The sequence below is a fragment of the Melopsittacus undulatus genome, chromosome Z, assembly GCF_012275295.1.
Source record: "Melopsittacus undulatus isolate bMelUnd1 chromosome Z, bMelUnd1.mat.Z, whole genome shotgun sequence".
Lineage (NCBI taxonomy): Eukaryota > Metazoa > Chordata > Aves > Psittaciformes > Psittaculidae > Melopsittacus > Melopsittacus undulatus.
In genome coordinates, this window is record NC_047557.1 from 33,759,122 (window position 1) to 33,778,582 (window position 19,461).

The 19,461-nt window shown below is 35.9% G+C and overlaps 1 protein-coding gene across 4 annotated transcripts in view; it reads right to left on the reverse strand.

Moving 5' to 3' along the window:
• The window catches only part of ZDHHC21 (zinc finger DHHC-type palmitoyltransferase 21), a 38,801-nt gene that overhangs the window by 11,367 nt on the left and 7,973 nt on the right, over positions 1-19,461 (reverse strand). For 3 of the 4 annotated variants that reach the window (XR_004081364.1, XM_005154986.4, XM_034073046.1), the window contains exons 3-7: positions 17,629-17,832; positions 16,765-16,863; positions 13,922-14,033; positions 12,265-12,403; positions 4,499-4,615 (exon numbers count right to left, since the gene is read on the reverse strand). Coding sequence is in view for 3 of the 4 variants with exons in the window: in XM_005154986.4 (XP_005155043.1) it covers positions 4,499-4,615; positions 12,265-12,403; positions 13,922-14,033; positions 16,765-16,863; positions 17,629-17,782 (621 nt within the window). In the remaining variant the exon portion in view is untranslated. The remainder of the gene's footprint in view (positions 1-4,498; positions 4,616-12,264; positions 12,404-13,921; positions 14,034-16,764; positions 16,864-17,628; positions 17,833-19,461) is intronic. The other variant, XM_031054321.2, reaches the window with a different exon arrangement.

Sequence of the window (19,461 nt, forward strand, 5' to 3'; positions counted from 1 at the left end):
CAACTTGTTCTCTTAATCACTTTCTCAAGCAGTAAGTACAGTCTTAAGAACATTCTCTGTGCAAGGGCCAAATTTGAGTACACGAGTCACAGAGTTTTCACTTTTACCAGAAATCACATTTTTTTACAAGGATCTTGGTATCTGTCAAACACACATGAAATAGGGTAACAGCAGATTACATGCACCTTTTTCTGAAAGAACTTATACAGTAGATACTGTTATAACCTATGCAAGTCATGCAATTCATAGGCACAGAAATCAGTCAACTCACAACACTGAATTTCTGAAACTGACAGCACACACAGCAGAATGTTTCACCTGTACTTCATAATGTGCTGCTCTGCTCTCCTGTTTTAGCTACTGCTCTGTTCCAGACAAGCATGCTGGAGTACAATCACTATATCCTTCCTATTGTATGTTCACTTGGGCAACATTTTTTGACTTTAGAAAAAAATTATGAAAGAAGATAAAATGCCAGTATTTCCCCTTAAAATCCTATAAACAACTTCTGCTCATTCTTATGTCTCATCAAACTATCACTCAGATCAATTATAGTAAAGAGCAACTCTGCTTATAAAATGCTGTACACTTAGGTCACTTAATGCAAATTAATTCTACACATTCGACTTTATCTATCTTGCTGCAGTAGAAAAAGGATAAACTTCCATAAATATGAAAAAACAGCACAAGTGCTGTGACTAGGGTAGGTATCACAATTCACAATGCATGCTACATTCCAATCATTTACATTTGAGCAGAGCCATTCAGATGTGGAAATCAACCATAAACAACAAAGTAGGAAGCTACCATTCCAGGTCCCAGTTACTTATTACTGGTGATGCTAAAAGAGGACAAACAAGTCTGTGATTTCTTTATCCCAAGTTGCTTCTGTAAGACTGACATTAAGTAGAGCACATTCTATATATGTACTGAAAGACCAAGAAGTGGGGATTTTTTCTTAACATGCATGTCCAATATTCCTGGAAAAAAAATCAGACTTAGCTTTGTATTACTTAGCTGGAAAGGAAACTATTGTCTTGGTATTCAGAAATTCAAATAATAACATCAAGCAGGTTTATCTTTCAGGCAATCGGGATGTTTTGCTACAAAAATGATCAAAGGTTCATAGGTCCTGACATTTATTTTTATTTCCAGAAATACGATATTGGCAGCATTTGAAATATAGGTAAATAATGTTAAATCCCTACAACCCTGAACTTACTGGACCCATTTAGCAACAGTATGTATCAGTGAAAGTTTAGATCACAGAGAAGCAATGCTATCTCTTATTATGCAAAAATCACTTTTATCCAGGAGCTGTGGAACTAATCTTGTCTTGATGTTAAACTGCAAACACGGGCATAGAGCATAAACTAGGAAACTGTTTATTATCTGTTTTCCTGTAAAAGCACAAGAGTTACTCTGCTTCAGCTTTTCTAAAGGCCTATGCTCCTGTCCACTACTCCTGCACACATCTCTGGGCAGCTCTGGCAATCACCGATACTGTTGCTCTCAAGAATAGCTATGGATCAGTCAATATAACATGAGTGTTTTAACTGCATATCTATGCCTTCAAGTGTTTTAAATTAACCTCAAGTCTGCAGAATTATACTTCAACAATCGCATTCTGCTGTTAAATGAATTTTTATCTGTATCTTTTAATAAGCTAGGTTTCATGTCACCATTAATTAATTATTTTAAATACAGCTCATTTCAGTTGCAATTTACTCAGTTTATGCAGGAAGGTTAAATGTTGAACAATAACTCCAGCATAGTACACAGTAGGAATATCACTGTCTCTTAGTGATCACGGTTCACTGCTTCCACAGGACTTGAATGTTTTCCACGCTGTGTGCTCAGCACTGTGGGTGGGTATACCCAGTTTCTTTGTTTCCCTATTCTATGCATCATAGGCATGTCTTTGGGGAGCCTGCAAAGAAACTACTTACTCATCTGCTGCCCTCTCCCCTGCCATTTCCATTGGCTAGCCAAAACTGTTAGTCAGTGCTTATGGAGGAAGCAAATCCCCGCACTACAACGCTGACAATCAAAATCATCTGTACAGAAAGATTTTCTGACATAACTTGCAGACTAAGCACAACCTCACCAAACAGATTTGGTTTTTTTTGATTGAAGTCTGACTAGTTGTTACCAAGTAGAACTCCTCAGAATGACTGCATTGTTTATTCTTGCCAATTCTACATTAATGAAGAAAGGACTGAAAAAGAAGATTATGCTGCTAATATGGAAATGCTTTGAGTGAGGGACGAACTAGATGACCTGTGTTCTTCAATGAGTCAATGCAACAGCATCCATGTGCTGTGAATGAGTTACAGTTTGGAGATCCCAGTAATGGATTTCTACTTCTCCATTAATCCCAAACTTAAAAACTTGTCCATAGGAGGCACAATAGCCCCTCTGCTACAGGTAGGGTGCAGTAGGATGCCCTAATGCAGAAGAGCTGTACTTTCCAGCATCTGCTTCTCACAGTCCATTCATATCCACAGTTATTGTGGTTTATTTGCAAAGTTGGACAAAGAGGACAAAACAGAATATACAGGCATACTGCAGCTCAGCAACCCACAGAATTATGATTTCACCACATAAAAAGAGGCTGGACTTGAAAACATAATTAGCCCACATCTATTCCAGGGTAGTAGCCAGCTTAGTAAGTGTATAGGATGCACTTCACAGTATATAATGCAACTGACATAGAACAAAAGGGCTTTATAGGATTTCATAAGAGTTTGCCGTGGTGGTAGCAGCCTGGCAGTGCTAAGGCTCAGAACAGTGAAAGAACATACTGCCTGCTGCAGAGACAGCACCACTTGTGTTGTGTCAGAACAGAAATGTCCCAAATTTCAGGTGTAGCTGACAGAACAGGATTCAGTCTGAGAGCTTTTATTTCATGTGTACTAAGAGCAGCTGAATAAATGCTGATGGCCACTAACAAAATTTAGTCCAACTTCTGGCAGCACACAGAACAGAATGGTAGACTTAGGGATTGTTCCTTGTTTTCTGCTGCATCATTTATGTGGTTTAGTGTAGTACTGATCCTATGGCTTTTTGTTCCTTCTCAAATACTCATTTAACAGAGACTAAAAAAATTCTGTATTTCAGCATCTGAACTCTAAGGCTCCCTGTGTTTCTGCCTCTTACACTACTGGGAGCGAGGGTGAGCAGAATTCAGATGTGCGCACCACTTCAGCTAGGTACCCAGCAAGGCATAGTATCAGATTAGAAAGAAGTTCTAGCTCTAGAGGACAAAAACACTAAGATTGTGTGCCAGCATTTAAACAGGGAGGTGAGAACCTGTCAGCAAGATCCTGGAACAGAAACTAGGCACACAGTGAAGGGGCACAAAGGCAAATCTGCAGACCTGGGGGATGACAGAAGTGCAGAAAGCAGTCTAGTAGAGCAGCTGGAAGATGGCAAAAGTAACACACAGCATAGCTACAGTCACACAAAGAGCAGAAGGCAGTAAGTTATGTAAAGGTAATACAATAAAGCCGAAGAGCAATGTTATTGTTTTATCTAACAGAAGGAAAAACTATGCAGTGATTTTTGTCTTTTATTCTATACAAAGGAATTACATTATACCATTAGGAGGTTTTCCATTATGCACCTACAAAGGTTAATACTGTGTAAACCCTCATAATCCCAAAATGAGACCTCTGGCAGATCTCAACCAGCTGTAGTGACAAAGATGCTGTCATCTTGTACGTTACTGTCTTTAAAAAAATATTTGCAAGCCAGATCATGCACTCTTTGAGACATATACAGATCCAGCTACCATACTCTCTCCATTCAACACTGCAGTACTTCAAACACTTCCATGGATTCTCAAGATAATTAAGGAATTCACTGTTAGTGACTAACTTCTAATGTACACAACAAGATACCACAGCAACAGACACTTGTTTCTTGTAGATATTTATGACTTTACCAAATCCATTTAACTGGAAAATTTTCCATGCAGAGGATTTTTTTTCTGTACCTTTAAATACAGAATATACATTTGGACTGTAAATTCTACTTGATTCCATTCCACAGTTTGGTGACTGAAGAGATACAAATGTAAGCATACTTATTGAAATACTTAACAGAAAGTCTGTGTTCTTAGAATGTATGATTTAACAGAGACCCTCACTGTCACAAAGTATAATCGACACCAAGGCACATGAAAGTTTAAAATAAAACTGAAAGTCAAAACCCACAAATACATACCTTGTAGACTGCAGAATTCCAGGACTATGTATGGTTTTGTTTTACTAATATAAATGAGGAAATTGCCTTGATAGGTGAACTTCATTAGCTACTTGTTAGATGGCTTCTTAAGACTCCCTTGGAAACAAGAGTTTTGACACACCACATACCAAATAGATGCCTCAGAGTACAAGTGGTTTTCTGCTCTTTTCTTAAAGGCAATATACTTTTCTGCTTTTTTACATTTTATTGAAAATAAAACTAATATATACTTCTAAAAATAGATACTTACAGTGAAAATACCCATAAGCTGAGTGTAAAAGAGTCCACTTATTCCACCTAACATTATTATACCCATGAAGGCAGATATTCTTAGGAGAGCAAGTTCGTGTCTAAATACAAAAACATCCTATAACAAGACAGAAAGAAGAGAGAGACTTTAGCACACAGAAATTAATTGAAGTCTTTGAACTGCGTGGAAATGCTAGATAAAAGCTGTTCCCAAAGTCTTACAACTAAAGGCAAATACTGGATTTTTTGAGCTACATTGCAAATTGATACATTTATGGGCTGAAATTATAAAAACCAATAATCTTTTTGGTTATCTTATTGTTGGGTAGGGCTTGCCAGATTTTCAAAAACCTCATGTGGGTATTTAAGGTTTGGGAATAGAGCACGCTCAAATGGGTTACTTCTGAATCTTTCATCTCAAACTGTGCCAGACTGCTACAAAAAAAGCTCCAAAATATAAGAACAGCATTTAGTTAAATACTCTGATTTATAAGATTCCTATCCCTTGGCTCCAACCCACAGCAAATCTAATTTTAACATCACATCTTTCAGAATAAAAATAACATTACTGGTTTGACTTTTAAAGATGATACCTACAAAATCTAAGTATTTGTATTGGATGAGTCTCACTGTACTGCTATTATCCAACATAAACTTATCTTCATATTTTAAATTTTTGCCTTCAGCGGATTATTTTAACTTTGGATATGGGTGCACAACTAAGTTGCCTCAAGGTATAGGAGAATACAAACTTATTGTATCACCTGCTCTGCTCTCACCCAGCAGAAAATATGAAAAGTGTAAGAAAGTTTTCTAGATCTTTTTCAAAGGTTAAAACACCTTATTTTTGTAATAGGAAAACATTTGCACATGGCAGTTACTGTAGGTGTACTGCAAGTTCACATCTTGTCTTACCCTTCAATAATGAGTTAACACACCCATTCTGTTATTTATAAGTTATGATTATGTTCTCAAGGCTCTTTTGAATGTACACATCTGTTTTCCCACTTAGAAAAGCCAAATCACAGCAGGCAACTATTAAAACTTTTCAAGTATACTTTAAATTACAACCACAACATAAAAGTGAACTGAAAGAGGGAAGAGAACATAAAAAAAAACCCAAACAAACACAATTGAAAAACACTGCTTTTGAACGTCTCTTCTTTAAGTTCAGTGTAATGGTTAAGGGTTTGGGAATACCGGGGTTTAATTAAACAGAAAATAGTTAAAGCAAATTATATTTAGTAAAAAGTCTGATTTTAGATTTAAATTATTTCCATGAACATTCAAAATATAAACCCAGGAAAAAGGTTTATGCAGAAAAAAAGTTTATGCTGTCTACTAAGGCTATGAAGAGAGTTGATGTTTAATGAACAAGAAGAAATCACTAGTTAACCAGATAAAACAAAAAGCAAATTCCATCATCTTTTGGGAACTGGTAAACCAGATCTTGTTAGAGTTGGCCTTTCTTCCTGCCTATAGAAAACATCTGCTTCATTTCAATTTCTTTTTAAACTCTTCTCACCCAGTTAACAAGTTAATTCAAAATTATATTAACTCAAAATAAAAGCATTCATACTAATTTTTGTTCCCCTTTCCACCACCAAGGTAAGACACAAGTTCTAGGTGTAAACCTAGATGTAAACCTAGGTGTAAAATTACAACCTAGGTGTAAAATTCTTTTCATATCACAGAATTAGCTAAGTTCAGAAAGACCCTTAAGATCATCAGGTCCAACCGTCACTTCAGCACTGCCAAGTCCACCACTAACTCATGTCACTAAGTCCCTCAACCACACGTTTTTGAACACGTCCAGGGATGGTGATTCCACCACTTCCCTGGTGTCGAAGTTTAAACCAAGTACCCCAACTCCCGGAGAGTTAGGAAGGAGAATCCAAAGAATGTAGCCCCCACGGATTGAGATAAGAACGGTTTAATTGCTAAGGCATAACACAAAACCCCTACTGCCATTTACTACTACAAATAATAATGATACAGCAAACAGCAAGTGAAAAGAATACAACACCCCACCAGCCACCGACCCATAACTCACTCCACCCTGCCCGGCTGAGCACCGCGTGCTCCCTCCTCCATTTTCCTCTAGAGCTCTACCCCTCCAGCCCTCTCTTTCCCAGTATGCATCCTGGGCATCACGTGCTATGGTATGGAATACCTCATTGCCTAGCCTGGGTCAGGTGTCCTGTCTCTCCTTCCTCCCGGACTCCCCTCCTCCACCTGGCTGGAAAAAACCTTGAACAAAAAACACCCTCAAAACATGCTCAAACCATGACACCTGGAAAGCCTGTTCCAATGCCTGACTATGCTTTTAGTGGAGAAATTGTTCCAATACCCAATCTAAATCTCTCCTGGTACAGATTGAGGCCATTACCTCTAGCCCTATCACCTGCTACTCAGGAGAACAGATCAGCCACCTCTTTGCTCCATCCTCCTTTCAGGTAGCTGTAGAGAGCAATAAGGTGCCCCCTGATTCTTCTCAAGGCTAAACAACTCCAGTTCTCTCAGCTGTTCCTCATCAGACCTGTGCTTCAGATCCTTCACCAGCTTCATTGCCCTTCTCTGGACCTGCTCCAGCACCTCAATATCTCTCTTGTAGTGAGAGACCCAGAACTGAACACAGGATTCATGGTGCAGCCTCACCAGTGCCAAGTACAGGGGGATGATCACTGCTCTGGCCCTGCTGGCCAGCCTGTTTCTGATATAGGCCAGGATGACGGTGGCCTTCTTGGCTGCCTGAGCACATGCTGGCTCATGTGCAGCAGCTGCCAGTCAGCACTTCCAGGCCCTTTTCTGCTGAGCAGCTTTCCAGCCACTCTTCCCTAAGCCTGAGGTGTTACATGAGATCTTGTGGCCCAACTGCACGTGTGGACACAGCACTCTGCCTTGTTGAACAAGGTTTATCTTCACTGTTTATCAAAAAAAGTTTTAACATAATCAAACTCATCAGAAAATGGTGAAATGTAAGAGAACAGTTCCAACAGCAAAGTCACATTTTGAATCTAGCATCACACTCCCCATTAGAAAAAAGTCTGTGGCACAGCTCTCGGCATCCCTCCAACACTCTAATTTAGAAGAGTTCCTTCTCTTAAGCATCACCTTCTTCAGCAAAAACATAACCACATAACCCAAAGCATGAGAAAGGAAAATTCTAGTGTAAAGAAGGGAGACTGCATTTTGCTCTTGGCCCTTCTAACCTACATTAAAACTAGAGGTACAGAAAAGGAAAAATGCTTCATACTGAAGTGAAGACCAAGGAATACTACTTTCTTTCTTTCTTCCTTCTTTCCTGCCTTCCTTCTCTCCTTCCTTTTTCCTTTCGTTCCCTCTTTCCCTTCTACTCTTCTTCCTCCCATCCTAAAAAGTGAAAGCATCTACTGGAAAAGACTGGGAGCTGCTGAAGAGGCAACATCACCAATGTTTTTCCAGCCATTACACAACCCAAGGGGAATAAAAGTCTCTGAGGCAATGATGACCTGGAAATCCATACTGGACCCTCACCTAGTAATCTGTACAGACAGAGCAGCATTTTTTCTACAGAAAAGCTAAGTATACACAGGAATAGAGTGTTTTGGTAATCAGATCTTAGTAACAGAGATCCTTTCACAATTCTGCATGGAAACAGAAATATGTGACTCCACAAAAATAGATAACAGTTAAAAAAAAAAAGGAAAAATAATTCACAGAACACAAGCTACATTCTAATAAGCCCTTTTGCAGAGATATTTATTATTAATAACAACTGATGTTTATGTAAAGCACTTTTTGATTCAGGACCATTTCAGTTCTACTAAATGAGTAATTTTGCAGTTTGATTCATGAATGATTTGGTTTGAAGTGAAAATGGGAATAATACTCTGACTCCAAAAACAATTGTCTACATACACTTCAATCCAAAGTGATAATCCTGAAGTCTTTTCAGACTAGAAAAGATTTTAAGAAAAGGTCACACAATCTTCATGTAAAAATGACACTATCAGTATATTTTTAACAAAATATTATCCTTTCAGTTGTTCCTATATTTTTCTGTACAGAACTTAATTTCTAAACCTAATTTAATATTCATATACTCTCCCTATAATTATACAAAAGGAGAGGAGGGTTAGGTTGTTTTTTCAGAACAGTGAGAAGGAAAATTTTGTTGTGCTTTTTTTTTTTTTTAAATTCTCACATCCTCCAGGTCATGTAATGGCCCTAACAGAGAAAAGGTTTCCTTTAGGTCCTCTTTACAATATAAATGGACTTTGGATAATACATAATTCCAGATTCTAATTAATATTACAGCTACCACATATATTGAAAGAAATAGTACTGTAAATAATCTCACAAAGGCTAATGAATATTTTCCAACACCATTTACTGGAATTGAGAAAGCTGGGTTCCAGACAGAGCAGGCTGATATTGCTACAATGCTTCCTCAATGATCTTTCCTCCCCCTGTACTAACAGAGCCTAGAACCCATTAAAAAACAGTCAATTTGGTAAAACTAAATCAGAACAAAGAGGTTTAGGTTTTCATAGGTCAGTAGTTTTTTGAAAAACTCTTGGTTTTTTTAAAAAATCTTTTGCTTAAAAGATTGAAAGCCTTCTATAAATCAGGTAAAATATACCGCCAGTGCATTTTTTTTGTTTCTACTCAACTAGCCGTGTCTTGAATCTTTGCCAGCACAGCCATAGTAGACAGCAACTACATATGTAGTCATGATAAGACTAGTATTCATTCTTGTCATCTCACTACCCACAACATTTAATGCTTCCTAAAAGATACAAACTTCCTGACCTTGATGTTTTTTACTGAAGATGCAAAATTAAGAATGTTCCAGTTTCAGCCTCTTAAAACCACTAAAGGTAACAGAGGAGCTCATATGCTGGTTTATTCATAGGAGGTATTTTTATTCTGCTAGGATCTCCCCATATACAATTTAATTACCATTTCACTCATTCCTAGCAGTAATTGTACTCCTCCTGCTGGACAAACAGAGGCAATAACCAAAAACCATCTTTCTGACAGTGTATCAATTAGAAGAGCCAAGAATACTATGAAGCAATTTTCTGCTATAAAACCTGAGCTGAAAGATTGTATCACTATTGAAAGGGCTTCCTCTATCAGCTTTAAAGCTACTATATTCAGAGCACTTACTAAAAATGTTTGGGGTTTTCTTACTTAACCCTTTTAAAATAAAACCACAAGTTTATAGTCAGAAGGAAATACTAGCATGCATACTATGATCTTATTTTCATAATGCATTAATCAGTACTGTAATTATTTCACAACAGCCTTAAAAGCAATTTTGACTCTACTGCTTCTGTGTTCTGTACTATTTTATATCCAAAGAAATAAAATTAAGTTGAAGGCACACTGCCAAAAACCTCACATGTATTTTTAATGATCAGGGATAAGCAAATTCCAGATGGCTGTTTAGAAAAAAATATGCAGTTTTTTGAATCTGTGCTAAACACTCACTCCGCTCAATTCAGAAAATGTAGCCTCTTGGTTACGTCCAAAATTTCAACCAAAAGCAGCACTTCCAGGAGAGGTAGAAGTATGTCAGCCTCTGGAATGCTATGGTACTTTCAGTATTAGTTGATATACAAAGACTAAAGAACCTTGCAGCATGCTTACTTAAAAGCCTACCTAATAGTAAGTAAATCTTTTCAGTGATCCTATTCATTTGATATCAAAATTATACAATTCTGACATGTTACTCTGTGACACGAAGTTATATGGCACTGTATCCTTAGAAACACTGTAAAAAAACCACAACTTAATGGGGCTCTGATGACATATTCCCAGCAGATATATTGACTAGACAACTAAATAAATTCAGAGCAGTATCACTGAGAGAGAAGTCTTGGCACTTGAAACCTGTGAACTCTGTGTACAGGAAGCCTTCAGAATACACAAAATGTAAGATCACTCTGTCCAGAAACACAGTAGGTTTACTTAGTTTATAAATCAAAAAAGAAGTTTACAAATTTACTAAAACTAGAAGCAAAGGCATTTACATTTAGTTACCTTTTAAAAACCTAAGAAATTTTACTTAGATGACAGATTTAGTGACTAATAGAGAAACTGCAATTTCGTATCCCTTTTAACTTGGATACAGCTGCAAAAAATCAAAATAGCTCCTTCAAATCTCACAATGCCTGTAAAACAATGTAAATATGAAAAGCCTATCTGCAACAAACTGGAATCATAGTGAAAAATGTGAGTACTCCATTTTAATTGACAAATTTTAAAGGTCTGTCTCAGTTTAGAGGGCAGTGCCTATGGAAAGATGCTCCAAGAAGATAGCAAATTCTTCTCTTTTCCTTATTTTTAGAGTACATTAAGCCATTTAAAGGCAAAGAAGGGAAATACACAGACATGAACAAAAAAAATAAATCCTTTAGAATAAAGATTATTTTAAGAGAGATTTGCAAAAATTCTCAACTTTGGTGCATTCCATGTAATAAGACGTTGGTCTCTATCAACTTGAATATAACACTTTTATGAATTCTGGATGGTCAAAGGAGTACAGTCTTTGACACGTCATCTTCACATATGCCTTCTTAGGAACATCAAATCCACTGCAGATAAGGAAGCAAAGAAGACTGGAAGGCTATGTATGCCCCATTCTTTTCCAGAAATTGAAAGTTGAAAATAAGTTTAATATCCTTATTTCATACCATTTGGAATACAAAATAACATAACAATCTGAAGTTGTTCAACAAAATGGAAAAAGGGGCTTACCTTACCCATAACCAAAAGCCAGTCTCCAGCAGCCTTGAAAGATGGGTGTGACATCACCAGCAGAGAATATGCTGGGGTGTCACATCAACATGGAATAAAAAAAAATCTGCAGCAATTCAGTACTTGGAAAAAATCTCAACAAATTTAGGGTACACTACCAATTTCTGTGATAGTTTTAGACTCTTCACTTAGGACATCTGGAATGTTATCTAATTTTTAGTATATTTTAAACTTTAGAATAAACTAGGTTTATTCTTTAGGGTGCTTGTTTTGTTACAGACCAATACCAATAAAAAGTCTATTTCAGATTCTGGGTAGAAGTTTTTACATTTCTTTATGAGCAAGATCTCATAATATTTGCTGTTCTAGCATTTTCATGCCTTCAACAATTTTAAAGCAAACATCCATAAGTCCATATTCTCCATGTGTTCAACTGCATTTTACTGATGACAAAATGTTGAAATATGATAATGCCACAGAGTTCAAATCAAAAAATAAACCCACAAACTCAATTCTCCCTTAACCCACATAACCTTTTGAAAGCAACACAAAATATTGCTTCAAAACCAATGTAATTTTTACTCCTTTCAGAATTATTGTATGTTTTTCTCATTTTTCTGGCAGTATTAATATTTTTAAATAGAGTCTTACAATAGGTATATGCTTTGCAAAAATTTACTTTGGAGGAAGTAAAAAGATATTTGAATAGACGTAAGGCAGTTATCTTGCTTCTCCCCATTATTCACTAATATATTCTAAAGGAACCTAACTGTTTCTGTCCTCCTTTCCTAGATTTCTGAGAAAACTAATGTTGTGTTTTTAACAAACAGAAACCTTATACCCTTTTGGAAAGATATCTTGTTACTTACTGTAAACCAGTTTGCTCATTTAGCATACATCTGGTTGAACTCTTCACTGTAAATGACTGAGCTAGCAGAAGCATGTGGTAACTATATACCAAAATAAATTACATTACAGCACAAGCTACTTACTCACTTTGTAAAGAAAACAGATTCTTACCCAATTTTCTTTTTTCAGAGGCAAAAAGTAGTAGTAATGGCAGAAATCAAGTATGAGCGTATATGAACTAAGGATCTGAGTGTAGAAACACAGCTGTAAAAACAGCCAATGATTGTCTTCACCAACACAATTATTAATCCTGCAGAGAAATGAAATGTATAAAGACAGAAATATAAAGCCTTTAACAGTAGAGTTATGATATTGTGAATAACAGAAGTTATAAGACAAATATAAGAACTACTGACTAATCACTCCAGTCTTAATAAAAATTTTAGAAATGGCAGTTACTATAAGGAATGCTTTCTTTACATTGCCACTTAAAGTGTAGGTTGTATTACTGAGATCACTGCTTAGAACAGAAGACATATTTCTCTGTATCTTCATACAGCAAAGATACTCCCACAATTCTAAGCAATACTCAAGTAACAAAATTGGGTTTTAAAAGTCTGCAAAATTTCACAGTAATATGTATTATCTTCAGCTACTCAACACACTTGACTGGTTGTGAACTCTACCGAGTCCAAAAACTGGAAATGCAGATGAATGGTCTGGAATAAATATCATCACAAGATACCTCAATGACAAATAAGCATGACTTGGGTAGGAACCTAAAACACAGAAGACAGAACAGGCATCTTTATTCAGAAACTCCTTCTGCAAACTCCAACATAAATGAGTAAAGAAATCACCAGGATTCTAGAAATAATGATATTCAAAATCTTTCAATTCTATATCTATCTGCTTCACAGAAGTTACATTGATGCAAAAACCATGGTCAGGGTGCAATTTCATACAAACATTCTTGGCACAGTACCAAGATAACAAAAGCACTATATTGGCACAGTTTTCTGAAGCAGTAATTGACAAAATGGGTAGTTTGAAAAATTACTAAATCGACATAGAAGGATCCTGATGTCAGTTGTGTCCCTGCAGTTTTTCATTCCTGTCCTATTGCAAACAGTATCTTAGAACTACTGACAGAAATGTTTAATTTTAAGCTACAATCAGTTTAAATAGAGAATTTTACCCAGATTAGTTCCTTTTGAGTGAAACTAGTTAGAGAACACTAAAATAAGCAATTTCACTACAAAATCAGAACAGCTATAACAAGTAGGGCATGGTACGAATCACTAACATTTTCTCCTCAGCCCTGCCATTTGGTAAACTAAAAATCAAAACCTGTCTGAAACCATCAGCATTTTTGTAATACAAAGAACATCCTCTCTTATCTTAAAATTGCAATCTTTTATTTCAATTCAAGAAACACATTGTTTAATGTCCTCCAAAAAGATATTTTTTCCACCATCAGAAACTGAATTGCAACTGCTGAAATACATCTGCAGTGTAGAAATTAATTATGCTGAGATCACTTTTAGCAGTACAAAATCCAGTTACTTAAAAAAAGTATGTTAATTTTTCAAAACTATATGTCATATAGCAATTTGACAATGATAAAATGTTACATGCAGTAGTCCCTACTTTCAGTTTTACTTGCAGATATATGAAAATCCCAAAGCTGTTCTTCCCTACTCTAAATGCCTAAATATGTAAGCACTACCAGGAAAGAAATATGGTAACTGTCATCGTCAAGACCATGAACTTTGAAATGATTCACTAAAACAACAGTAGAGTTTTAAAACAAACATCCTGGTCTTACCATGGACAGTGGTGATCCATTCTCCTCACACAATGTCCACAACGACTGCAATGGTGTGAACGCTTTGGTCTCATCATATGGCATTTGTTACATAATTCCCAATATTCTCGTTCTAGGTGAAAATGTAAAGACATTTTAGAGAGCTTTAGACTCAGTAAAGTACACTCATAATAAATCTGTAAGCTAGTGATTTAGAAAGAAAAATAAAATCTTACTATGATCTGAGAAGGGTAAGCAGCATATGAAAAACTTTTCTCCCACTGTCACCTTAATTAAACTGGAAAATATTATTGCCAATCTGTGTCAATCTTCCCAAAAATCTTCTCTCCTCCTATATGTTTCTAGGGAGTAATTATTACAGCACGAAAGCTGTCACTCAAACAATGAAGACTGTAATTCAATTATTTTCTTACATGCTCATTGTAAAAAAATGTATCTGCTAGGCAAAACCATCATAAAATCTCCCTGCCATTCCAAAACCTCCTGAGGAAATACTGCTACTCAAATTTGCTGAAGCCAGCTAATTAAAATAAAATGCAGAATGAACACTTGAGGAGCATCTTCCATTTCAAAACATTTTCAGACATATACCACGCAACATGCAGTTTTACACAAGGGAAACACAGAACAGAGGATAGACTTGTATTTAAAATTATACGCTATGTTTGGATGCCCAGTGTGAGATTCTGATCTCCAGAGATATTAAATAGCTGAGACTACCAGGAGCTGCTACAACTCAGCTTATTATTTATCTCAAAATGCACCACCCAAATTAGAGGAAGCCTTTGAAAATGACAATTCAAATGATATATTAGCAAGTTCATTTTTACAGGGGAAACAAATCACACCAACACTGTAACACTTCCATTCACAAAAGCATTTATTTTTTGTCTTTAGGAAAATAGGTGCATGACTGAGAATCTTAAAATACTTTGACTGGTTGTTTCTACTTAGATAGAACTTTTTTGATGCAGAGAAATATCTTGAATCCTGGAGGAGGTCAGAAAGGAATAAGCTTACTTTTTGGAGTAGGGTATTTGAAATTTTACATAAAGAAGCACTATCCTAATATAAAATAAATAAGTTAAATTTAGTACTTCTGAGTTACCTGAAGGCAGCTCTAATCTTATCTTTTTTGCAACAAAATAACATTTGGACACTGGAAGTAAAGAAGGCAAACATCTGAGATCATTAAACTAGTAATAATACCAGATGGAAACTGATTTACAATCTGTTCCCATAAAACCAGTGTCACAAAGATGTCACTCCCTAATAGGATATCTACCAGCAAAGTTCAAAAACACTAACTAATTTTTAATACAATTTATACCATGTAAAAATGTATCTTCCTGTCAACCTAGAGAATACCAGAGAACTGAAGTGCTACTTCAGAAAATATAAAATCCTTGATATAGCATACAAATCATCACATCAATGTCACAGTCAAGCCTAATAAGCATTCCATCTTCACAAGTATTTATAAAGCATCACTGCCATATGAAATGAATGGAGCACAAAAAGGCTGGAGGGCTATTCATCAGGATCCCTGAAAAGGGGAAGAAATATTTGCACAAAAGGAATTTGTACTGGTCCTGGTATCTTGCAGGTAAATGAACATTCAGTCATAAATATTGTCTGTAACTGTACTAAGTATCTTCATTCTCCAGCATGGGCTGCAGAACCCATTTTGTTCTTCCTGCAGCAAGAACTCTGACTGCAGAACCCAAGTCTGAGCCACCTTTGCTTTTAGTGGATCAAAGGATCATTTACCAAAAGCAGAAAGAACACTGACATGAGATTTTCTGCAATCAGTATTTTACATCTGAAGCTCAGAGAGATACACCCCTTCCAACTATCTGCTGCTTAGCTTGGACACCTTTTAGCATCAGTGCAAAGGGTAAACTGATCATATTTCCAAACACATTATCCTAGATTCTACTAGCATTAAGAAGAGAGAGTGAAATACAATGTGGCAAATGCCAGGAACAACAACAAAAAAAAAGACTGAAATATTCAACCCTCACTCCATTTCATTCATTTTAATAGACCTATTTGTTAGACCTACTATTTAATAGACCTACTCCATTCAAAACTACTACATAAAAGCTCTCTGCATTAGACAAGTACCTTTATAGCATTCAACAGTTCCTAAAAATATTGGCTTTCTCTGAGCAGAATTATTAAGGTTTCAAATTTCCTTCTATTTCTGGAGCCTCAGATACCATTAAGGAATTGTGAAATAAAATCACAAGGACAGAAGGGAAATCTAACATGTTGCTACCCCATAGCAATGCAATGCAATTAGCATCACATTTGTTTGGGTAACAAACCACACAAACATAAGTCACTGAAAAAAATGATGTAGAAAATACATAAGTAAAATCCTGTACCTTCTACTACCACCCTGGATATCTTACAAATCTACTAGGAAAACAGCTATGAAATTATAATGATTAACCATCTCTAAACATTTTTATTAAATATTATCAAGTTAGAAGTATATGCAATATGTTTGAAAGCCTCAAATGCAAAGAAGATCTTCATGTGGAAAAATTTCCTAGCAGAAGTTCATTAATAACTAAACTTCTGATGGAATACAAGTTTTGAAAAAGAAGCTTTCAAAACTTCTATACAAGTGAAAAGGCCTAGAAAAGTCTATGAAAAGGAAAGTCCTAGGAATTTACAAGTTAAAAACAGCGCCATACCAATTTTAGTATCATTAACAACATAGGCTCCAGCAGAAACTGCTCATAGCTTTCATCAAATCTCACAAAATCAAATTGATTCCTATTATTTTGAGGACACTAAAATAATTCTTATTCAATTATACATAAACAATGTACCTGTAATCGGTATCTTTGGGTTTTCAGGCAGCTTTCCTGGGTCAGCAACTGAGGCTCTTAGTAATGAAGCTATACAAAACAATGAGCAGAAATAATAACCTAAAAAAATAAGTAAGACCTTGTTAGTCTTCTTCAGGTGTACAAAATACCCACTATACACTGCACCAAAAATATAGATGCTCCAGCACTGACTTAGAAATTACTCAGCCTTCTCATTCAATTCCAGGCATATATTTGTTATTATGCAGTCTAAACTATTAAGTACTCCCCAGTCTTAAAAAGGGAAAGGAAAATGTAGCAGTGAACACTGTTTTGACAGCACCAACAGAATGACATTATGACCTTACTACTATATTTAAGAAGTTCCTTCACCGTTGCATTAGCAGAAAAAGCCTACACATGCAAAGGACATTCCCAACAGTCAATCTTCACTTTAAAGTTAGTTCCAGTTATAACCCAAGCCCTTCTCCAGAAAACCCATTACCATAACTCATATTAGCTGACGCACCCAGGTCATTTGTCATTTTTATGACAAAAAAACCAAAACTCTGTTTGCCAGTACTACCACCCCGAATTCTGACAAGCACTAAGAGTTGTTCGCCTGAAATTAGGCCAACAAGTTTTAGCTACAGGATCTGAAAACCATATTAACGCTTTTCCCCAGTTTCCACACAAACGTGTTTTACTGGAACACCTCTGAAATGAAAGTCTCAGCTTCTCAGAACACAAAATTGTAGGATGCACCTCAGTACTTTTATGCTTTACCTCTTGTCTTTTCGTTTTCATCTTTCCCATACATGTTAACTATTACCCAAATATACTATTTTTACTGGTATAAAAAAGAGCTAAGTTAAATTGACTTACACAAAATTGCAAGAACTGAAATATGTCCCTCTTCATAGTGAGGAAAAAGGATGACTTTCGGAATAAATATTGTGTTGTACAGCCAGACAAAGATAATCAGACCCATGCAGCACCAACCCTGAGGGTCAACCACAAAATGAATTCGTCGTCCCATTGAATGCAAACAGGTAATAATCTGTCACGACCCAGGAATCAAAAATTATCCTAGAGGAATAAATTAAAAAAATCATTAAAAAAAAAGAGTAAATTAGCTAGTATCATGCAACCTACATACATTCAAATAGGAAAAAAAAAACCAAAACAAAACAACAACCAAACCTGTCAGCTACTGACTTAAGGAATTAAATGAAAACTTACAGACATTTCACATGCACTGTTAAAGTATCAGGAAGAGAAATAATTTATTATTTCATTAGTTATATCTCACTAAAATGAAACATTTATCAAGATGCAAGTAAAACATGTACCTGGAAAAACTATTAAGTAATAGGTAAAATAAGCAAATGACAGCCAGCTAGCAGCTGCAAAGGATATAAATATTAGACAAATATTCCATCAAAATATAAAGGTTGCAAAGCAAAAAAGAAACACAGAAACACAGAGAATGCCTTATGTTATACAAGGATTCATCCCACCTACCTATTGCAGTCTACCAACTGTATTTCAAGATTATTTTTAAAAGCTTGCATGCTAAAATACTCATAAGCTTCCCTAGGAATCTGTTATGTTCCTTTGCTTAAAAAACCTCCTTCATGGCATTTATAGCAGACCAGCAGGGAAAGAAACCACTCTACCCTCTTTCATGGAGATCAGTAAGAGGTCTTGTAAAATAGCAAATTTTCTCATTATTAGAACATTGAGGTTTCCATTCTGATATTTTAGCATGCTGGGTTATATTTTGTTTTAGACTGAAGAAACTCCACCAAGTCCTACAGTATGAACACTGGAGCTTCATAAACTGACCTTCACAAAAATGCAGCATTAAACTGGAAGCACTATTCAGCAGAATCTTCAAGGGAAGGATTACTACTGTTGCTTTTTTTGTCAGGCTGCTTTCATATATGTGTCTTATTATTGCAACACACAAACGCCAAGCTATTCTAACCCACTAGTTTCCCTTATTTCTGGGCTTCACGATTTATCCATTTGAGCTTCCTCTTCTTGCTCTGAAATTTCATCTTATGTGTCTGTTTCCAGGATTTTCTTACTTAATTCATGTTTCCTCACTTGCATTTTCAATTTCTCTGCTTAACATTACTGACAAGCTTCATTAATGTATTGCTTTCTTCTTTTCCTAGATGTCTAATCAAAATCAGACAAAAATAAGCTATCCGGCATTTTTTCACACTTCTTCTATGCACTATTTACCATAACCCTTTGCTTGTTATCTTCAGGTGCAACAGTGTTTCCATTCAAGTATAGCAGAGTATTAAGTGCTTATTTTTATCCTAAAAATTCATCACACCACTTTTTTTTTTATAAATCCATGTTGCATACTGAATACAGCTACTATGCCATTAAAACTGTTTATAACTTCATGATAATCATAAAAACTGTTCAGGCCTACATCTACTGTTCTTTTTTTTAAATTTTACTATATGTAGCATGCAAGTGCCACAGTCTGTTGTATACACAGTATTAATACACTACAAAATTATGTACAGTCTCTAGACATATAATTGCTTTAGTGTTATGCTCCTGAATTCACCAGCTATTAGTGTTCCTCTGTTATAAGTTAACTTTGGCAACCAGCAGGTTCAGAACTAAAAAAACATATCATATTCTTCTAAGCATGCACTAACGGAGGATCTGTCAAGCAGAGAAGCTGTGGGA